Below are 22,900 nucleotides of genomic sequence, written 5' to 3'. Positions count from 1 at the left end.
GCTACCTTAAATCCGACAAGTTACCCCGATAAGCCAGTAAGCCCGTTTCGTAGTACTGGCCCCAGGGGGGTATTCCAGAAAGCAGGTTATGTGACATACCCGGGTAAGTTTAAGGGTAAGTTAGTGGATAACCTCAACTTTCGGTTCCAAAAACGGAGGTTAACTTTCTGGGTATGTACGTAACCATAGCAGCTTACTCTCTGAAGATAACCTGCTCCGTAGCAGGTTATGTTCCAGGGTCAGTTTGTTGCAGAAGGTTACTGAGCATGGCGTGCCCTTTTGATGACGATCCTGTGAACGTGGAGGCATAAATTATACAAGGTTTTTTTCGCCGGGAGAGAGTTATAAGACCGCGTATTGATGTCTTGTCATTTCCTAATGATTATTTGAAAAAGCGTTATCAGTTTTCAAAAGAATCGTTCATTTACTTAACATCTCTTGAAACCGCATATTGCAAATGTCACAAACCCAAACCGCGGGTCTGCGCTTAGCACAGAAAACATTCTGTGCATAGCACTTCGGTTTTTTGCGTCAGGGCATTTTTTGTACAATATGGGCGACGCAGAGCATATAGGAAAGGCAACTGTGCGTAGAGCCGTTCGCACAGTATGTCTGGTACTTAACGCTTCTTACACACGTTTATACAGTTCCCTGTCCATAAAGCTCTGCGTGTTATTAAAGAGGAATTCCACAGAGTGGTAGGTTTGTCCTTTGTAGTAAAATCTATGATGCATATTTAATATATAGTCATACTATTTATATCTATAGCCTACATGTATTCATCCTGCACACACACACACTTGATACTTCCCTTTATGACTTTCTATTTCAGGGTTTCCAAATGTAATTTGGAATACATGTAATACATGTAAAGTGACAATAAAAGGCATTCATTCATTCATTCATAATTGGGTGCATTGATGGCACCTACATTCCTATTAAAGCTCCTTCAATAAATGAGGGAGACTATGTTAATAGGAAATCTATTCATAGTATCAATGTGCAGGTAACTTGATTTTGTATCCTTAATTTTTTGCCTTGTTAAAATCATCAAACTCATTACTTTTTTCCACTAACTATAGGTAATCATTACAGGACAGTACAATGCTGGTTACCACTGGTTGCCCTCAGATGGGGTGAGGGGAGGTGGTGGTGGGCCCCCGCCAGTTAGACGGGCTTCAGCCTTTTTTCTATTAGCTACATGACAGAAAGAATATACTAAATCGTGTTTAATAAATAGTTCAGTGATCGTGTAATCAAATATTACCTTTTTGCGGAATGTTTTTGTGTTTCATTTTGACTTGGCTCAAAGTTCTTCTGGCTCCAGAAGGATTACACCTTATTAAATAAGAAACCATATATTCCTAGTCGATACACATTGTTATTTTAACCTAAAGAAATGAATGGCCGGAAAAGTAAATGCTTTCATAGTGATTTTACAGTCAAAAGGATGCGGAGGGGTACGTGTTTAATTATTTTGCATTATAATAAAAGGGGAGGCGATGTCAAATTTGCAATTTAATACACACGCATTTACTCTGTCCGTTATTTTTTGCCAAGCCAACTCTTTCTTTAGCCGATGCAGTCGTATTGCTTTTTTTCATTATTATTGGCTTGAATTCCTCATATGCGTGCATTAAAACGTCCAACTCCGCCTCTGTGAAGTATGCCGCTCTCTTTTTTTCACTTTGATTTTCCATTTTGACTCGTGAAATCGGCGATCAATTGAAAACGTCTTTATGTATGCACGGTGCACGCGCATTAACTCTGGGTAACCAATAGGAGGTTGATTGAACTTACGCTTCTCAGGTGTTTTGGAACCGACATACTCATGGTATGCGGGTTTGGGGTATATCAACCCAGAGGTTAAGATTTACCAAATGGTAAGTTAACCAAGCTTTCTGGAATACCCCCCAGGACAGGGAAACAAAAGGAAAATAAACTCTAGGGAAACAGAAAACCAGTAAATACAAAATAAGGGATGAGGCTGGCCTCAAACCCATGACCAGGGTGGCAACAGTCTTTAAGCTACACACTCAACCCTCGGAGCTATGCAGCGGTTTGGGAACAAAGGGAAACACACCAGGCACATTGGGGCTGAAGGGCAAGAGACAGGGAGGAGGACAGGATGGCCAGCGACACCTGCTGGCCAAATGGGGAGAAGACACAAAGGGCAGGTCAGACAGGCCCTGACCCTAACAGGACTCACCCATCCATCCATTTTCTGTAACCGATTATCCAATCAAGGTTTGGGAGGGGGGGTCTGGAGCCTATCTTGAAGGCCATGGGTGCAAGGCAGGGAACAACCCAGGATGGGGCGCCAGCCCATTGCAGGACCCACTCACACACCTTTCACTTACACATGCACACCCTGGATTCAATTAAATACTTTTGTTTATTACAGAAATAAATGGTAATATAATCAAACTGATTAATTACCCCAGAGGCAAAACTGCCAGTTTACTTAATGAAGTTATATTATTTGAGTTCGTCTTCAAATTAATTGTAAGAATTTAGAGAAAAATGATGCGGTACAGTAGTAGTTATCTCGGGAGAATGCCTGACTTGTGCTGCAGCCGTGAAGTCGCTAGGAGAGGATTAGCATCTTTTCCCATCAAGGTTACCTCAAAACCTGAAGTCACACTTGCTCTGAATACATATGGACATATTCCTAAGCGCATGCCGGCTTGCAGCAATAAGTCAAACCCTTTGGGTGTCCCGTACATCACACTGAGGAGTCGGTCTCATTCACGGAGTGACTCATTGTTTAGCCAGACCACACAATATGTCATCGAGTGTAAGAAACACTTCTCAAAGTCAAACCATAGGATAGGTCTGTATTTTTTCATGTCAGCACTATTAACGTCCTGGAGAAAGGTGGTCGATCATTTCTGTCTCGCGTTCATGGTATCGCTTGCTCCTGACTCAGGGGAAAAAAAGAAATCTACAGGTACCTTACACTTTGCACTTTCACTTGATATAGATGTGCAGACACCTGCAATAAAACAGTCTGCTCTGGGACTGCAGTCATTATGAATGTACAAAGCAAAACGACAGGTCGTAATTCTGTATTTATTGCGGATTCCATCAATTTTCCTCAAAACCAGAAATATATCTGTCACATTGCAAGTTCCGTTTATAAACTGTCCTATGACGTATGAGGCCCGACTGAGCGTGAAGTATTACATAGCCTTAAGGATTATAAGAGAAAGGCAGTTTTCTTCTTCGCAAAGACAACTGATGTCTGTTCATAGTTTCATGGATTATACGTTCAAGTTGCTAAGATAAAACAAGTGCGTGTTTATCTTGCGTGGATACTCTCATAAAATTGCATGTAAGAATGAAATGTCCGTCTAGGATTGCAGACCAGTTTTCGTTTTAAATCATGATGTCCTCTTGGAAGGTCAAAATTCAATAAAAAATTAAAGATCAGGATATGCATTCTGCAAAACGATACTTAATAGATAGTCTGGAATGTGGTTTTAAAAAAGGGGTCAGAGGGGGGCAAGCGATATAAATGTATTTGTAATAAACCAAATTATTTCCCCCATAACACTGGAGCTATCAGGACCTTTCGCTCACCTGCAGCATTTAAAGTCTTGTCCCGACTGGCAAACGCATGCGCAGTAGTGCAGCGTATTAAGATAAGGCGTCCGCTCCGGAGATTTGGGGGAGGAAGGTTTAGCGTCCGTCCGCGGCTTCAGCCAGGCGGCCTGAATAATTACTGCCGGTATCTGCAAGCGCCGAGTCAGCACTCTCGCCCCAAAGTCCTCTCCTCTCGGCCAGCCGGAGATTTTCGTGACAGGAGAGCGGGCTTTGATGCGTGGAGGAGGGAGGTCAAGTGCCCGTCACCCATCTCAGTACGGGAATGAAATGACAGCAGCGACCGGCTCAAGGACAGAGGAACTCGGGCTGTAATAAAAACAGCGCAAAGGCGAGACCATATTTTGTTTAAGGGCGTTTTAGCTGTTAGTCCAACTGATACAGGTAATAAAAGAAAAAAGGTACAAAAGTTTAAAGCGATGACAATAACAGCATTTACACCACTATAGGCTACCCGTGGTTTACTATTGCCCAATGAGGGAAGTATATGTAGCCTACATATTTGAGAGAAACCAGCAATATGGATGGTTTGAAGGTAAAACGAACAAATAAGCAAACAAATAAAAATAACAAGGCATTACGTCAACGGGAAGGTACATTTCTAGCAGTGGTAGGTGTGGCAGGGGGTGGTTACACTTAGGACTGCCATCTCTCACGCATGCGACGCCACGAACACTTTCACGCTCACGCAATAAACCTTTGGCAAATCTGTATTATTCCACTGTAAACCTAAAAATTAGCTACATCAAAAGCATTGGGGTAGTCTATAAACCCTACAGACTATTTACAATGAAATAAAAATGTTACATAGGCCTACATGTAAATGCGTGTGCAGACTTGTCACTCCAGCCATCTGACCAAAGTTGGTGACACTGCTTTAATTTCCTTTTTCTGGTTTTATTTTGTCACCTCAGCTAACAAATAGTGAACGACATGGCGCAGGCGTGCATCACGGTCTGCGCTGCAAGATTCAGCTTGCATTTGGTGCGAGGTCATTATAAGGTGATGCCATCCAAGAGCTCTGCGTGGCCGGAAGAACCCTTAACACCAACGAGAATACCAGCGGAGGGAATCCAGGCAAACAAATTGATCTAAAAAAAAAAACCCTATACACACGTAAATAATTTCCCTTGGTAGTCCATCCTCCAGCGCGTGACAGCTGTTAAGCAACGGGTGATGGGGTGTGCGACCCCTGGCGGACGCCGCGTGCCATCGCCATCCGACTCCAAATCCGGTTGCATCTCCCTGCAGCATATAAACGTGTCCATTCATTAATGTGTTGGCGATCTGAAATGTGTCAGCACGTCCCCGTCACCGTGGAGATGTCGGGCGTTTAATGCAGGAGGGCGCTCATTCCCAGGCTGGTCTGGGAAGGGATGATTGACAGATGGAGAGCCCCCTTGTGTATAGTCAGCCCCAGACTGACTTATCGGGGATTGAGCTATCCATTTCGGTCCAGTGAAGGCGTTTTCAAGCAGTGTGATGGGGGAAAAGAAAGGAGAAATTACCTCGGCGCTAGTAATTCTCCATCTATATCCAATTTAGGCACACGGGACTGATTATTTTTCTTATTTGACATAAAGAGAAATAAAAACACTTTAAAGATTACTCTGAAAACAAAACCAGAAGACAGTGGAAAAAGTAACATTCACATTAAAAAAAGTAAAGCCTGTCAATCTGAAGGGGGCATTTCTGCAAGTTAGATTTTACTGACTGTACTTATGATGATTCCGACAGCACGCAATGTGATAGGAATTTATAAGACATCACAGCGCACATCTTAGGTTTTGCTGAAGAGTCAGCTGCGTATCTAGAAATTCTGGGCCCCCCTGACAAAACGTCACCTTGTCCACCCACCCATTTTTACGTATAACGACAGGGGACACCGACGTTATTGCGGCTATGGAGCCGAACACTTAGGAGTTGCACACCGCCAGAGGAGGCGCGATCGATGGATGGGATCCAAGAAAAACTGACTGATTTTACGAAAAAGTCCTCCAAAAACTAAACAGAGAATGCACAGAAAAAAAACAGGCATGCAAACAATTTTACATAGATGAATTCGTTCATGTCAATACGATTAGGCCTACTATAAAATAGCGTATGGAAAATAACCGTCACAAGTTTGTACAATTTTTTATTAACTATTACATAGTTAACAGTGATTCGTACTAACACTCGCAGGGGAGATAATTACGAGTGTACTGCTTTTTATTAATTATATTTCACAGAATTAGCTTGACCCTGGAATTAAGACACGACAGAGTCTGTTTACCTGCACCCCTTACTGCTTCTTATTGGGCGCGACGTTCGTCTGATCATGCCCATAAATAATAAGAAAGGAACAGGGGAATATTTCAGGTGTCTATTTTTAATGCTTCCAGGAGCTTCAAATAACGAGGGCACATAATTAATTTATTTAAATGATCCTGGATCCACCTACTCCAGTGATTTCAAAGGAGTGAGGGACGTCGAGCCTCGTTCTGGTTGATGATTTCATGCCGCCGGTGGTAGGTTAACAGATTGAGTACCGTCAAAACAAACGCAAAATTATAGCTGCTGTGGATTGTTATGCAGTACTGCATTCACATGTCACGGAAAAGTACGAATGACACCAATGGAAAAGTAGCACACACATTTTACCCTGCGGTGATACTGACCGAAACACGATGTCAAGTGTTTGGAGATCTTAAGAAGATTGAAAAGCTAAAATGTATTCATATGCATCTCTCGCCAGTAGATGGCGTTGTCCACCAGTTCACCGTAAATTATTTTCCAGAATTTGCGGTGGCGTCTGTTTTTTACTCGAAGAAAGTACGGAATACAACTTGTCCTTCACCGTAATCTTTATGTGGGTTCTTTATATGTTTATCAGTTATCATGATAGATCTTCTTTGTGCAGATTATACGCACACACACATATAATAGATCTTCTTTGTGCAGATTATACACACACACATGCATCATAGATCTTCTTTGTGCAGATTACACACATACACACACAAACATAAGATGGCGGGGCCTGAAACAGAAACTAAACATTCACTCCAGTGAATATGGCTGCAGTGGCAGTGGTGACCTGATGGTTAAGGCAGTGCCCTTATAATCGATAGATTGCTGGTTTAAATCCCTGACCAGCAAAGTACCACTGAGGTACCTTGACCAAGGTACCACCGCCATGCACTGCCCCCCGGGTGCTGAATTACCCCCCCCCCCCCCCCTTACCATGTCACAATGTGACAAATGGGTTGAATGCAGATGACACATTTCAATTTTGTGTATCAACAATGACAACTAATCACTTCCTCCTTCCAGTGCCCTACTGCTCAACCATCACCTTTAAAATAATAAAAGAAACAGACAAACCCTTTCAGCATTTACTCATGGACTCCTTCTGTAGCATCAGTCCAATTATGGATTTTTATCTCGGTCACATCTGACTGCATATAAGAAAGAAGGGAACACACTGAAGGCAGTGAGGAGGTGGTGCAGTGAGAGGAGCCCGGTGCAGTGAGTACTGCACTGGGCTCCACTCGGTCACAACACATGCCTTTCTGGGGGAGGATCTAAGATCTTCTCAGCATCTACTGGAAGAGCAGAATCCCTCCTGAAATTTTCACCAGCGGCTGCTCCGTAAGTTTAGCTTATCTGTTTCACTCTGCTCCACTGCATCTCCTGTTAGAAACAGCTGGCCCACAGCTGGGGGGTACACCTGTAGAATTTGAGTTTGACATCAGGGATGTTCTTGTTTGTAGGAAGTTTTGTTCTTGTGATCCCCCATAACACAGTGGTCAATGCGGCATGTTGGATTTGTGTTAATGATGGAATTTGACGCTTAGGGTAAAAACAATTAGGGAACCATGATCGATACTTTGTTGCCAGTGGCCAATCCCCATCAGCTGCAGTGACCAAGTGACCAGATACAAAATAACAGAAGTATATCACCATGTGTTATTTACTGTCTGCAATGAGAATTCTCACTTATTACATACCTACTGATTCTGTTTTTAATGTCTCACATATCTCTGTGTTTTACTTAGTTTTTAATTTTAGATTGATATGTCACAGTGACATCCACCATGCAAAATTTTAACTAAATGAGCGTGTTACACTGTGTGTACAAAGACACGGCCCACTTCCGCTCCCAATTGGTCAGTGTCTGACGCCAAGCCGACATCTGGCCAATGAGGACGCCCCTCTCTCTTGCTCTGCCTGGGCCACTCAGGAAAACTATGTCAGCTGCTGACATCTTCGAAGTCAATAACAACAACAACAAAAAAAACTCACTCACCGCTCAGAAGAGTTTGTTCTATTCTGTCGTGTGAGAAGAAAAACAGGAAACAGAGGCCCACGTAAGGCATACTTATAATAAACAAACTGGCAGATGAGTGACAGGGCAGAGACCCCGCCCACTTTCCAGTGGCAACCACACCCACTGTCCCCTTTTCATTACATATGTAATAATGTGTGAATCACCCTGGCTGTGAGTGAATTTGCTTGGTCTCGGATGACATTTTTACTTACCTTTTTCTGGTAGATCCATCCATCTTCTAACTGCTCATCTTGGCCTGCAGCCTATTCCAGGCAGGTTAGCAAAATTGCCAACTGCATGCTTGTAATTTGAGCTGCATGAGGACACTGGAGTACCTGTGTGACGAAAGGGAGAACATGCAAACACACACACACACACGCACACACAGCAGGGGTGGGACTGGAACCCGCAATTCCTGCAGGTGTCAGACTCCAGCACTGAGGCGCGCCGCTAGGATGTGCCTCTGACATGTAAGCTTTTAATTTTTCTTCTACAAAACAGACACTGATGCATTGATTTGGTTGCCTTTGTTGACTGACATCAAAGTTGGGCAAGATCTCTAAGGACATGAATTTGGGTCCCAAATATTCTGCTTCCGCATTCAAGGTCAAACTGCCAGACAGCAACTCAATACAGCTGGGAAAAGGTTACTGCTGATTAATGCCGTCCAAATTGATGCGTGAGAGGCTTTCCGGATCACGCGGGGGCCATTTATCTGTGCTGGTATCCTCGAAATGCCTATTTCTGCTGTCTGTCATATACATACCTGAGAGACTGAAGTCTCAGAAATACTTACAGCCACGGTAGCTGTTCATATCTATCCCATTGTGTTTCGCCTTTATGTAATATCTTGGTCGAACATGGCTATATGTATGCAACAAGATGCGCATCAGTAATCAAACTACAAATATAACCAAGACCCATAAATCACAATGATAAAATTATAACATATTTATAGATATAAAAAATACACGTTTTTATAAAGCCAACATATACTTTATTAATTTCATATACAAAAAAAAGACAAACATACAAACAGGTGCTTATGTGAAATTGGCTTCACAGGGATTTAAATGTGGCGGCCGCTCCTCTCAAAGTCTGACCCGAAATCACCTTCTCCAGACCCCCCAGAGCTTCAACTTCGGCAAAGAATTGCCTTCTGGGAGTTATTCCCCATACGTCCACCAGAGGGCGGGGTCGAGTTAGATTCACTCCTACGATCTTCACGTGTTTTTTGCGCTTTACTGTCCTTCCATTTCCTGCCATCTGTTTTCCCTCACGTCTCATTTCACTGCCGATTCCTAGAATACCCCACAACTCTTTTCAGTGCCAAAAACATTCACAGCTAGTAATCAAACATTTACAAACAGTCCACGTTCCTCCATCTTGGATCAATAAGCTGAGCGATTATGTCACACTCTAACACTGTTATTCTTCAAAAATACTCTATAGACTCTGCGTGGTGATAGCCATATTCAACACTGATGTGTGTTGGGGGGGGGGGAAGGGTGAAAATAAGACAAAGAATAACAAAAGCTTCTTTTCTGTTTCTCTCTGATAAACCACGCCCCTTTGCAGCACTTCATAGTCCTAAGTAGGTCATACTGAAGCAATTATTCTTTAGAAATGCTTAATGACTGTATTCTGTTACAAGCTTTGGGTTCAATGATCACTAGCACAGCAATGTACACATAGAACAGAAAGACGCAAAGTTTTTTTTGATGCAGGGAGCCATTTTACATTTGATTTAGCAGATAAACGTTTTCCCCATAACAGGCCCTTGCAGCTTACAGCAACGATTACAGAAGCTGCGATTCAGCTGGATAATTACAGACTGGCGACAAGTTAACTGAATCGAGAGTTTCCGTTGGGCAGCTTTCGCTTGACGGACAGTCTCGGTCCACCAATCAGAACACTTTGTCCACCCCCTTCCGGCTTCACTATTCAGGACACCAACAGCCAGCAGGGACACCATGATACTGTTGAACAAGAATCGGTTTATACGAAAACAACAGGGGAGCAAAATTAGCCTTAAATGCAAGACGCAGTTAAAAAAAAACATCCTGGGTGGAGATTTAATGGTACATATTCAAAAATGAAAAGAAATGCACTATTGAAATCGTATGGCCACTATACTCATCTCACGCAACATGCTGATAGAGGGACACGGACACATTAATAAAGTATCTCTGGCTCTTTACTCCTGTTTCAAGGGCTCTGGAGTCAGACTTACACTCCTGCGCCTCCACTTTGCCGCCTTAAGAACTCGAGCCCAAACAGCCTGGACTCCAAACTTGGAATTTCACGACTATTTGACTATTAAAACTAAAAAAGCAAACATATACACAATAACTGAGTGAGGGTACAAAAAAAAACAAAAACTTCCACTGGAGAACTCAGCATATTGTGTCACGGTTGGGGAACTTTGGTCTCGAGGGTGATCTGTTCGTCCACGGCTTACTAGGCGAGGAACCTCTGGGAGTCGCAGCTCCTCAGGCTCCTGGCTTTAGTCTCTACCTTTTGCCCCAGAGGTACCACTATGAGGGCAAGGCTCCGAACAAGAAGTGGAATTAAAAATGCAAATACAGCGAAACGGTAACACTGGGTGGGGGGAGAAAAACTGAGATGTTCTGTAGCACGTGTGCATTCTGGATAGGACGAAAGTGAAAAGCGTAAAGGCAGAGAAACCGTGCAGTGTCTGCAGAGCACAGTGTATCCCGTGCAGGTGTGGATACACCGTGATACGTTAAAATGGAATGTCAGAGTGGGTCGCTGAGGAGGTCCGGTCCGGTCCGGTCCGGCTTGGGGAGAGTCTCTCCCAAGAGTGGGGCACAGCACTGGTCGAGGGAGGGGTGGGTTGCTTGTGTCTGGGGTCTGCTGCGCTCAGCACAGCCCTGCAGCATCTCCAGCGTTTCAAAATTTTAAAAATGCAGGGAGGGGGAGGGGGGAGGGAACAACCAGGCGTGAGGCGGCTATCCGTCCATCAGCGCCGCGCCTCCGGGCCGCCCGCGCTTCCCGTCGCTACTCCGGCTGCTCGTTTAGTTCCATGTCGGACACCAGGATGTTCTTCTCGGCCTGCCCCGCCGGGCTGGTGCTGGTGCGGCTGTAGCGCGCCCCCTCGTAGGAGCCGCGGGAGATGGCCGCCCGCTGGCGGTACAAGTAGCCGGCGATCGCCAGCAGCAGCACCAGCACCAGGGCCGTCACCAGGACCAGCACCAGCGTGGGGAGGTGCCCAGAATCCGCTGTTCCCGCGAGGGGCGCGTCGGGGGAGGCGCAGGGAGTGGAAGAAAGTGTTAGAGAGCCAAATTCGGAGGACGGCTTACAAAATTTAAATTGCAGTTAACTCCTTATGTCTGCCTTCCCAGCTAACGTCTATACTTACACAGAAAGTCTGTAAAATCAGCACCTAAAAAAAAGGATTAATATTCCATATTAGACACACAAATGTTCAGAGAACGTACACATTCATATTATTGCTTTATACAGCATCTTACAACCCAGCATGGCAAGTTATCCACTGACAGCTAAAAGTATCCAGCCATCACCAGTGCTCCACATCATTTCCTTCTATCTGACATCACTTCCTGTGTAGCCCTGACACTCCCCCCTTTGGCTAAATTTCCTCAAGTCCTAAATTTCCTTCTGGACAAACAAACAAACAAACTAACTAACTATCTCTCTATCTATCTCTCTATCTGGCCGGGCCGTGGCGGATACCTCGTTGCCTCTTGCAGATCATGCCGTAGGTACGGTTCTTGCAGGAGCCCGGCTTCCACAGGCCTGTGTTGCTCTGGATCCAGAAGCAGCTCTTGACAGACAGCATGCTCAGGTTGGCCTCCTGCACCTCCCAGTTAGTAAACTGCACCACAGAGCTCTCTGGCCACAGCAGTCCGCCTCCTGCAGGCCACAGGAAGGGCAAAAGCATTCGGTGGCAGCGAGAATCATTTGTAAACCATAAGGGGCACTGGATGCACTGTTTAGCATAGTTAATGTATCTGCATACTTAAAATAAATCTTTGTGGTGCACAATTGAGGTCATGTGACTCGGGGTATACAAGGATCTTTCTCGGTCCCAGTTTCTTGCTAACTAAGCCATAGTCATCCTAAAAGATTTGTCCTATATTAAAAAAAAAAAAACTGTACAAGTGCATCTCTCTTAATGTATAAAAATTCCCATGGAAGTTATAATCCATCACCTTGGGCTCATGGGGATTTTCGTGCTCCATGCTGGGTAACAAGTTTTTCTGTTTTTAAATCACCTTTCTGGCATTCTGCGGTGGCCCCGTACGAACGTGACGGCCGCACCGAGACGCTACTGGCCATTTATTTAAACGAGGTTCCGGGAGTGGGGGAGGCGTCCGCTCCTTACGGCCCCCCCCCAGGCTCACCCTTGGTGTTGACGCTGATGCCCAGCCAAGCTCCGCTGGCCTGCTCCTGGTAAGCCTGGATGTGCTCCCACACAAAGCTGTTCTCCGTCTCGTCCAGGATGGAGAGCATCTGAGCGCCCACTGGGAAAGTGAGCAAGTCAAGTAAAGTTCAAACTTTGGCATTTCAGAAAATGCAGCCGTGCAATGAGCAGAACTTTAAGGATGGCTTTACACAGCAAAGGATGGACGGGGGGAGTGCAGCAACAACCCAAAATGCTGGTGGGTAAGCGCGGTGTTGCACTGCACGGCACTGTATGGCACTGCATGACACGGCACTGCACTCACCCTTTCTGCACGTGTCATGGGCCTCCTGGTGCATCATGAGCCTCTCCAGGTTGAAGGAGTAACAGTTGTTGCGGAAAGCTACCCAGTCCCAATTTCCGAGCGCCTGCGGACAATGTCCTGAGTAACTCCACTCGTGGTCACGCGGCGGTCCTGGAGGTCAGGGAGAACACAGGTGTACCTCTTGGGCGCGCGTGTGCGCACACACACACACACACACACACACACACAATTTTAGTGAGAAGATAGAAACCAAAAGTCACCTGTGTTGAACTGACAGATGGCGTACATCTTTGTGCTACAAGGCACTACAGCCCACCGGCCCATGGTGGTCACATGACCACACCCTACTATGGTACTGGGCTCCCCATCCCACCAATCAGTGTAAGTCAAGGAGTCCGCGCCCAACCAGGTGAAGCTCCGTCTCTGGCACAAAAAATGGGGGAAAACAACCATTCAGATGAGGGGACTTCATTCCGATTTTCCGTCACAAGCATCGGATACTGATGCAACTGCCCGCAATCGCTTGTCTCAAACGTGCGGTCCTTGCGAAAGCACCGCGGCGGCTTCTGTCGGCAGAGCCGATTCCAGCGGCCGGCATCCCCGCCCCCAGGCTCCCCCCGCCCCCAGGTTCACCCCGCCCCCAGGCTCACCCCGCCCCCAGGTTCACCCCGCCCCCAGGCTCACCCCGCCCCCAGGTTCACCCCGCCCCCAGGCTCACCCCACCCCCAGGTTCACCCCGCCCCCAGGCTCACCCCGTTGTTGTACAGGCCGATCCAGGCGGGCCGCTCCAGGATGCCCATAATCATGGTGAGGTAGGCCGCTTGGTAGGGGTCGTATATTGTGGCCAGGCTGGCATTCCGGGAGTTGCACGTGTGCAGCGCCCCCGCCCAGTCGTAGCGCTGGTTCAGTATCTGGTAAGACTGGTCCCTGAACTGTAGCGGCGCAGTCAAATCCGGCAGGCTGTCAGGCGACGCGGGCAACGTGGGGTCTAAGCCGAAACGGAGGTTAGCAGTTAGCCGGTCTCCCACCGCGGTCGGCCGGGACGTCCAGCTACACGGAGATTAGCGCCACATCCCAGCCGTGCGCGGTTCACTTTGATTAAATCCAAATCAAAGTTTATTTATCAAATGCACGACAGCACGGCACTCAGCGGTACATGCAGGCAATGAAATGAGTCTCCCTGAGAGCTCCCAATAGAAAAGTAATAAGTGGGAAAAGCAAACACCGGTTTCCCCTGCTATCCGAAAATGGAGCATCTCTATGAAACCTTCCGTAAGCCGATATGGCGTAAAAGCGAAGAAGCAATTACCATTCATTTACTGTATATGGGAAAATGTCAGTTCCCAAGCCCAAAAATAAGCTACCAAATCATACCAAATAACATATAAAACCTAAAATAACGCTAAGATACGGTACAAGCGGGAATAATACGATACTCAGCTTACATCAAGTAGAAATAATGTACGTACAGCGTAGTTCCACTTACTAGAATCAACACAGTCATGCGTCACAAGAGAGAAATGCATCCTTAGGCAATTCCGTCTTTGTGAGGACATCAGAGTACTTACACAAACCTAGATGGTGTAGCATACTACGCACCTAGGCTAAATGGTATAGCCTAAGTAACAACAAAAAGTACAGCAAATATAAACCAATAACATCATTTAACACATTTTGTTATCATTATCAAGTACTATGTACTGCACATAATTGTATGAGCTACATTTCGATATGACTGGCAGCGCAGGAGGTGAGAAATGTGCAGCATTATAGCGTTACGACGGCTACGACGTCACATGGCAATAGGAATTTTTCAGCTCCAATATAATCTTATGGGCCCTCCATCATATATGCGGTTCTCCGTCGACCGAAATGTCGTTAGGCGGCGCATGACTGCATATCTATAATTTTCTCACTAATAAACAAACGCTAAATGCTAAATTTTCACTTTTCTTCTGTTTTTGCAAAAGCAAAAATCCTCCTCGGATTCCTTTCCAATGGCGAAAACAGGCGCTGATGTAGGTCTTTCGTAGAAGCGAAGTAGCGTAAAGCGAACGTTTTTAACGCGGGTGATACCTGTCAATGAACTGAACAGGTGTCCACGCTAAAAGCCTGATTAGCTATTGACTTGCCTCACTGCCCGAGGATGGAAGCTCTGTTTATCTGTGAGCCACAGCTCTGATACTGGTTTCCTGGTGACAGGAGTCTTCAATAAAATGTTCAGACCATTGAAAATGTTCAATGGTCTCAGGCACTGCCTGCTTAAAAGCAGGCAGTGCCTGAGACCAGAGGTGGAAAGTTCCGGTCCAGAAAGTACAAATCCAGACCGAGGTTTTGTTTCAGCCAACCAGCTGAGACCTCTGTGACGGTGACTCTTTACACGTAATCGGTTGGTTGAAACAAAACCTTGGTCTGGATTTGTACTTTCTGGACCGGAACTTTCCACCTCTGCCAAAGACTACAATCACGGCCTGTGTGCACGTCTCGTACCTTTCCGTCTCTGGCACACGTAGCCGTGCTTCTCCGCCTCACATCCCCGGGACGCCCACATGCCCGTCATCTTGTCCGGGTTTCCGTGCAGCACGGCCACGCAGTTCACCTGCAGCGAGCCACGTGACATCACTGTTACTCCGCGGCGCCCCATGTCAGCGTCATGGTTGAATTACTACTACGGTTCTCTCTATTACCAGAGGTGGACATTTCAGGTCCAGAAAGTAAAAGCTCAGAACAAGATTTTGCTTCAACCGACAGCTTAGTATAAAGAATTGTAGTCAACGGAGTACTGAACTGGTTGCTTGAAATCAAATCTTGGTCTGGGATTTTTACTTTCTGGTTCTATAATGTCCACTCACTTGTGAAACGGCAGTTTGATTATCTATCTGCCACTTATTTTGTTTATTCTTTTCACTAATATTAGATGAATGTCTTTATATTTGGTACACTTTTCAGGGACAGTCCTGCACACGCCCCAGCGATGCCCCAGGCCATCTGGCCCGGAAACCCAGCTGTCACATCACCGCCGAGGCCACAGCGACCTTTTGCACAGTTCACCCGTGAGGTCCCCGCGTCACCTTCCCCGTCAGGGCTCGGAGACACGAGGCAGGAGGAGGCCGGTGGGGAGCGGGAGGGGCGGTTGACATATAGAGTATGGAGGGGGCAGCGTACCCGGGTCTTAGTGAGCAGTGGGTCTCGGTGGGCCACAGGCTCCCCGGGGGCCCAGTTGGTGAAGCTCAGTGGGGTGCCGTCATGCCACTGGAAGCGCACGTCGATGTCTGAGAGGCCGACCCAGAGGCTGAAGCTGACGTTGGGCAGCAGAGTGGTCAGGAAAGCTGTGGGGACACAGGACACAGCGGGCGGATGTCGAGTCAACAAGCGTCTCCCAAGCCGGTCCTCGGGACACGCAGCAGGGAGCTGAGAGGGAGCAAAAACGTGGGCTGACTGTGGGCCGACTGTGGGCCCCCGAGGACTGGATTAGGAAACACTGGTTTAAATGGCCAGCTTTAATGGTCCAGGTAGCATGTAGCTTATTCCTAATGAATCCAGGTATTAATTTATTAAGAATATGACGTGTTAAAAAATGCAGGAGAGGAACTGGAAGCAAGCTCACAAAAAATAAACTAATGGGAACTGATTTGACTTTTCTTTGAATCCTTGGATCTGTTAGCCCATCAATGCACCCAGTTTATCAGCTTGATTTATAAAAAACTCACTTCAAAAACAAATGACATCTATGACATCTAAAAAAAAAAAGAAAAGGTGAAGCTGAGTATGTTTGTCCTGAGCCGCATCTAGCAGACTCGGTTTCTGATTTTCAGGGTCGGAATCGAGAAACAATCATCGTCTCTAGACCGCATTGACAGCAGCCCGCCGCACTCACAGCACCCCCTGTGTCACCCCCACAGGCGTGGCTAAAGATTCTGGGCCCACTGACAAAATGTCACCTTGGGGCCACCACTAGGGTTACCGCTTTCAATCTGAAGAAATACAGGTCCCCCACAGTAAAGCCTGTTTGGTGGATGGGGAGAGTTCCCTACAGTTGAATTTGCTAAGCATTTCCTGAGCATATAAATTAGAATTTCACGTATGCAGGGCCCCTGTCAATTGCTGGGTTACCCCCATGACACTGCGGTAGCTGTTTGCTCTTGTCCATCCTAAAATCGCTAGGTAGCTACTTCAGGTTGCTGGATATCCTAAATATTAATCACACTCATGGACAAAACAGGGGTCGGTTTGTGCTCCAGGCATAGAATCGTGACTCGTCTTTAGACGTCTGGTTCTTCCTTCTCTCTCCAGGCCAGAAACAAGTTAGTTACCAAATTTACTTTATCTTTCCATCGCTTGTAGCTGCCAGACGCCTTGTGCCTGATGCTGCCTGAGACAGACTCCACCCCCCCACCCCCAACCCCCGTACCAGAAAAAAACGACTGAAACATTGAATTTGTATCTTTCCCTCCCGCGAATAATTTCCCATAATTGATATTATTTTTGAATACTGACAGAATGAAACGTCTCCACACTTTTAAATGCTCATGGATAGTTTGACGCGGCCTTGCCGAGCCTGTCATCCGCCTTTCCTGACAACTCTGCACCTCGTCTAAAAAAAATGCCCAGACTGACTGACAGGGTTAATTTTAAGTTTATGCTGCTTGGACTAATGGTGTAAAGATTCAGACTCAGTCTCGGGAAGGTGGGGGCAGCGGCGGGAGACCGTACAGCTGATGAGATTTCTTTGCAGATGTATTTTTCTAGTCACCCCCCCCCCTCTATGTCTTCAATATGAAAAATTCACAAGTCTTCTATCTTCACTCATACTGGGAATGAAACCCTGTGTTTGAACCCCCAGTTCTCCAAGCGGAGAGCATCACACAGACCACCACTAACTACACTTAGTGAAAAACCTAAATAATTGATGCGGAGTTTCTGGCATACAAAGATGTTACTGCTCTGTTCCTACGCCTGAGAACCACTTCTCCCTCTTCTTCATCCAATCAGAGCTTCCATGAGCTCTAGATGCCCATGCTGGGTCTAATGCTCTCTGCCATGATGTGCATTCCACAGAATGTTTGTCTGTGAGTATAAGAGCACCAGCAAATGAGAAGCACTGAGACGTGCAGAAGAATCAGGGGCAGCTCTTCAGTACCTTGCTCCACGTGGTCGGACAGCACCGCCAAACTGCCGGCCTGGGCTTCGCACTGCGCCTTGGCGCCTGCCCACGTCACCCGCTGGGAATCCCGGTGCCCAAACACCTTGAAACACTGCAGAGACACAGACGTTGTTAGGGGAATTCTGCTCCATAGTGAGGTCTCTGATATAAGCTCTACAGAATCCCCCCCCCGAGAGACAGCCATAGCAGCCGTAGCTGCCAGCTAAGATCCCCCCAGGAGAGCGGCAGCGGACAGATGGGTACCTTCCCGAATAGGGGAGCCCATCCGCCTGGACAGCCGCCGGTTAGGGCAGGTGAATGCGGGGTGGGTGGAGGAATACCGGTGACATTCACTCTCTTGCAGATGTAGGGCAGGTCTGTGGTGCATTTCTGGTCTCCCCATTCGTCTGTGGGTCAGAAGCGGACTGTGTGTGTAACTCCTCTCAGAGATATCCCATAATCCATCTGGGCAGCAGATGGAGTCCCACGACCAGCAGAAAAGTCATGCCTGTGGGTCTTAATCCCAAGAGCTACTCCAGGAGCCCCGGATATATCATATCATATCATATCATATCATATCATATCATATCATTGTAGGACTGTCTAACAGAAGAGTAGAATGGGATATGTGAAAATCCAAGGATTCCCATGTACTTGAAGAAATGAAATCTTTTTTAATTATAAGTCAATCATGAATCCTCCCCCCCCCAGCATGCATTCCTACCCCAGGATGCCATCTTACCTTTACTAGAGGTGATGTAGACGCATTTGCGATCGCGGCTGACGGGCCGCGGTCTCCCGGGGGCCCAGGAGACGTAGTTGAGCACCGAGTGGTCGGACCAACGGAAGCGGCCATCGTTCTCGTAGGTGTGAAGCCCCATCCACCAGTGCTGTCCCTCAACCTTGGACATCTGCCGGTGTTGCACGAGAAGAGCCGTTCACTGCGACGAGCGACACAAGTGACACAAGCGACACAAGCGGCAGCTGCCCTGCATAACGCATGTCTTCTGAGTGTTCCCCGTGCTTTGACACGGCTCAGAATAGTGCTTAGCTGGCTGAAAACATCCATTCTCCATATACACTTATGCAAGACAGGGTCACAGTGTGAAAATGGTCCATCAACAGTAGAGGAGAACGGCACAATCCATCAACGCAACATTCAGAGTCATGTAAACAGCCAATAGGTCAGTGTTCTGCAGCTTCAGCCAATGAGGTGCGGCTACAGCCACTGAGGTAATTCCTACATCTGGCGTCGGCCATTTTGAATCAGTGTCCAGGTGGAAAATATAAAATACCCAAACGAATGGGGTGAGACACAGCTGTGCAGTAATCAGCATGCAAGAAGTTCCAGTTGTGGTTGGTTTGCTTTTCACCAACCACAACTGAGTTTCACCAGACATCTGAGTAAACATGACACAGGTGACGGCCGCATCCCCAGAATGAGCGAGAGCGCGCAGACGGTGTCGGGGGGGAGGGGCACCTTGCGCAGCGTCTGCGTGAGGAAGGCCTGCTCCTCTGGCGTGTGCACGGAAGCCAGAGAGGCGTCCAGCCAGGAGCAGATCCGCAGGGCCTGGAACCAGGTGGAGCGGTGGTCGAAGAACTTGTACTCTGCCTCCTGAAACTGCACCCACTGCTTCAGGCTGGTCTCTGCTCATGGACGCAAGACGGACACGGTCAAGAAGCCTGCAGATCGGCGTCGCAGGATATCTTAAGTAATGGTGGTGATGCGTTACTTCAGACTGACCTTCCTCCGGCTCCTTGACAACGGTTCCTGAGGACAGAGACAGATGGTTACGGTTTCTGCATAGTCCGTACACCAAGAGCCCTGCTAACGTCGCATGCACGTGTGTCTCACAGACTGGGCAGCAGATGGTATGTGGTTAAACTGGGATTCTGGCTGCCTGTGGGATGGGATGTGTTCCTGTCCACAGGTCCCTATTTGGATCTGAGTAATACCCATAATGCTCAGGGGTGGTGTGACGCAATACCTTTAGGCATCTTGCAGATCCAGTCCAGCTGCGACTCGCACTGCATCGTCATCCACTGCATGGAACCCAGGTCGATCATGGCGCAGTCGTGCATGTTTCCCTCATATAAGTCATGCATGCCAAAGTTGTGGTAAGCATACTGCAGGAGGAAATATAGCGGGGGTTAGGGGGCGCTAGTGAGCACGTGGTTCAATTGGACTCCTTTCTTAAGGAAATAAATATGTGTTCAGTGGGGATGAAACAGCATCCGCCCCGGGTGGATAAACGTCCTCAGCGGCTGATCGAGCGGCTCACCCCCAACCCGTCACTCCACTTCCAGCTGCCGCCGTCTTCTGGGTTCCGGCGGTTCAGCCCAAGCCACAGCCAATGTTGCTCGTGGTCCTCGGATTCCCTGCGGGGCCAGGTGACAAGTCTGGTGATGCAGAGCAGGACGGGCGGCCATAATGAACAGAAGGAGCCACCGGCGCGGGTCACCTACCCGAAGGTCTCGTGCAGCACCTGGGAGATAAACTGCTCCTCGTTGACGCCACCGACGCTGACCAGCTGTGCGCTTTGCTTCCGGCAGAACAGGTGAGCTTGCAGCCAGCTGAGTCTCTGCTCCAGCTGGGGGAAGTGGAACACCTGGGGGGGGGGAGATGGTGGGGGAGAGAAGGAGGGGGGTGGTCAGGGAGAGGGGGGAGGGTCGGTTTTGGGTTGGGAGGGAGAGGTGGTTTGGGGTGAGGGGGGAGGTGATGGGGGGGGGGGGGGCAGCCGAGGGGAAAGTGGGGGGAGGTGGTCAGGGAGAGGGGGGAGGGGCACTCGAGGAGAGAATGAGGAGGAGGTTGTGGGGATAGAGGGAGGAGTGGTCAGGAAGAGGGGGGGTGGTGGTTGGGGGGGGGGAGGGGGGCAGTCAGTTAACACAGAGACAATGTACATGTTTAAACCTACAATAAATGAAATGAGATTAAACATACACACCGTCCCTTTAGGCCAACAATACTGACAAGAGGGACAGAGTGTATGGTCAGTCGGCCTCTTAGGGTTAAAGGGAGAGCATGTACCTTGTAACAGTGGTGCATGGTGTTGCTGGTCTTCCAGCCCTGAGGACAGGTCCCAGTAAGGCTGGGTGTGGGATGGGGGGCCGTGGGTTCCGGGCTCAGCGGCGAGTCCAGGCTCATGCGACAGACGTACTTGGCCTGGGTCGAGTTGCAGTTCATCACCTGCCACTTGCCCAGACTGGCGGCGGTTGACATAGCGACGCAGCCGCCCTTACTGTAGTCTGTGTGGGAAAGGAGAACGTCACACAGCCGAAGGAATTTCTCCAGAGAGACCAAACGTGCCTGTAGCTGATGTAGCGGATGGGAGGGGCAGCAGCCCGCGGAGGACCTGGCTCATCCACGTGCCAGTTGGTGTAGGAGACCTCGTCACCGCTGAGCCAGCGGAAGCTGTTGGTGCCGTTCTGGTCCTGCAGCGAGACCCAGTAGTAGGTCGTGGTTCTCGGCATCAGCCGGTTGAGGAAGGCCTGCTGAAAGCTGCAGTGACCGCAAAGAGGTTAGCCCAGCCACCCCGACCGGCGCCGGAGGAGCAAGCGTGCGGCAGCCCCCACCAAACTGCTGACACTCACGAAAGAAAGAACAGCACTAACGCAATCCGGTTACGAGGAGAATTAGGCTGTGGCGAAAATTATTACCTGGAGTAAACGCAGTCATTTTTAGCCTGGATGGTGGTGGCATGTAAGAAATGGGACGCTAAGAACAATTTTGCAGTTAAAACTCTTTCTATTAATACACCATTCATCCAGATATTACTGTGAAATATTACTGTATAAATATGTATATTGCACATCCACCCACACACAGGGATCCCAGCAGAAAGATCTCCCCCTTCACAGATCATGACGGTGATCTCGGTCCGTCTGCACGTCCCACCCCCTTTTGGTGAGCTCGACGTTTTTGTAAATAATCTCACGATGAGATTACAGAGCAGATGTGCGCGGGAAAAGTATGAATCTTTTTAAGAATTCGCCATAAAAAGAAGGATTTTCCAAACCCGACGTTCAGAATTCCTGCAGCTTCGCTTAGGCTTAGCACTGACCTTGTGGTCACGGGAACCAGAATGGCCTCCTGCTTTATGCAGGCCTTCCGAGCTTCATCGAAGGTCACCAGCTCATCCATCACTATGTAGCAGAATGGACGGTACCAGTGCCAGCCCTAGCAGGAAGAGCAGAGAGATGAGCCGGTCTAGAAGTGACAAGGAGGAGATCTCAGCAACATGACCAATTATCCTCTCATCTTCCATACTGCTTATTTCAGGGGTGGCCAATCTCCTCCACAAAGGGCCGGTGTGTATGCAGGTTTTTGGGATAACCTTTAGGTCAGCTGTTCAAACCCAGGTGTGAGGACTCTTCAGAAAATCAGTCCTCTAATTAGTGATCTAATTATGAAGTTGCGGCGAAAACTCACACATGCAACAGCCATTTCTGGGTTAGACTGGCCACTCCTGGCTTATCTAGTTCAAAATCGACGTGAGGTTAGAACTCAAAGCAGCGGGCACCCTGGACGGGATGCCAGCCCATCGCAATCAAGCGACACCAATCTTTGAACTGTAGATGAGATCGGGATGGAGAAAGGAAGCAGCACGGAGAGAGCATGCAAACTCCCAGAGGCTGAGAGTTAGGAATCATCCTCTAGCTTTTATTCATGACAGATAAAGGATGCAGCAGCTCTGGAACGCGACGGACGGGAAAAAAAAAATTAACAGCACAAACCACATCTGTGTACACGGTTCATGCAAAAGGCAAACTCTGATGTTGGGGGGGGGGGGGTTGGGGGGGGGGATATGTGAAGCTCTCCCAGTTGTCTGGGGTCTGGAAGACTTCGGGGTGACAGCGGAGGGTCCTGAGCTGTCAATCTCTCCCCCTTTGTCGACTCCAGAACAAACTTAAAAGAGACGTGACGTTTTCACTGTGCCAGAAAGGGGGGGGGCGGGGGGGTGGGCAGTCTTCAGCATGGGGGCTGAAAACCTGCACCATGGTTCAGGCCCAGGGATAGGATCTGATGTGGTGTTTTTAGGATGCGAGTTCTTCAAAAATTTTCAGATTGCATACTCAGTACAATCAAATGAACGAATGGATGGATGGATGGATGGATGGATAATTGTGTCT

The 22,900-nt window shown here is 47.9% G+C and overlaps 1 protein-coding gene across 1 annotated transcript in view; it reads right to left on the bottom strand.

Annotated features, from left to right (window-relative positions):
- Positions 1-8,889: 8,889 nt before the first annotated feature.
- Positions 8,890-22,900, bottom strand: part of mrc2 (mannose receptor, C-type 2) — a 32,505-nt gene continuing 18,494 nt past the window's right edge. The window contains exons 9-28 of the mRNA XM_072704693.1: positions 21,832-21,947; positions 21,124-21,269; positions 20,799-21,016; positions 20,237-20,379; positions 20,053-20,149; positions 19,759-19,897; positions 19,515-19,541; positions 19,251-19,417; positions 18,513-18,681; positions 18,035-18,177; positions 17,768-17,882; positions 15,793-15,956; positions 15,118-15,226; positions 13,380-13,615; positions 12,888-13,050; positions 12,628-12,777; positions 12,304-12,423; positions 11,633-11,812; positions 11,298-11,321; positions 8,890-11,157 (exon numbers count right to left, since the gene is read on the bottom strand). Coding sequence (XP_072560794.1) covers positions 10,937-11,157; positions 11,298-11,321; positions 11,633-11,812; positions 12,304-12,423; positions 12,628-12,777; positions 12,888-13,050; positions 13,380-13,615; positions 15,118-15,226; positions 15,793-15,956; positions 17,768-17,882; positions 18,035-18,177; positions 18,513-18,681; positions 19,251-19,417; positions 19,515-19,541; positions 19,759-19,897; positions 20,053-20,149; positions 20,237-20,379; positions 20,799-21,016; positions 21,124-21,269; positions 21,832-21,947 — 2,847 coding nt within the window. The 3' untranslated portion in view covers positions 8,890-10,936. The remainder of the gene's footprint in view (positions 11,158-11,297; positions 11,322-11,632; positions 11,813-12,303; positions 12,424-12,627; positions 12,778-12,887; positions 13,051-13,379; positions 13,616-15,117; positions 15,227-15,792; positions 15,957-17,767; positions 17,883-18,034; positions 18,178-18,512; positions 18,682-19,250; positions 19,418-19,514; positions 19,542-19,758; positions 19,898-20,052; positions 20,150-20,236; positions 20,380-20,798; positions 21,017-21,123; positions 21,270-21,831; positions 21,948-22,900) is intronic.

This window comes from Paramormyrops kingsleyae, chromosome 22, assembly GCF_048594095.1.
Source record: "Paramormyrops kingsleyae isolate MSU_618 chromosome 22, PKINGS_0.4, whole genome shotgun sequence".
In the NCBI taxonomy this organism is placed as follows: domain Eukaryota; kingdom Metazoa; phylum Chordata; class Actinopteri; order Osteoglossiformes; family Mormyridae; genus Paramormyrops; species Paramormyrops kingsleyae.
Note: the sequence above shows the minus strand (reverse complement) of the source record. Positions and strands in the feature narration are given on the sequence as shown.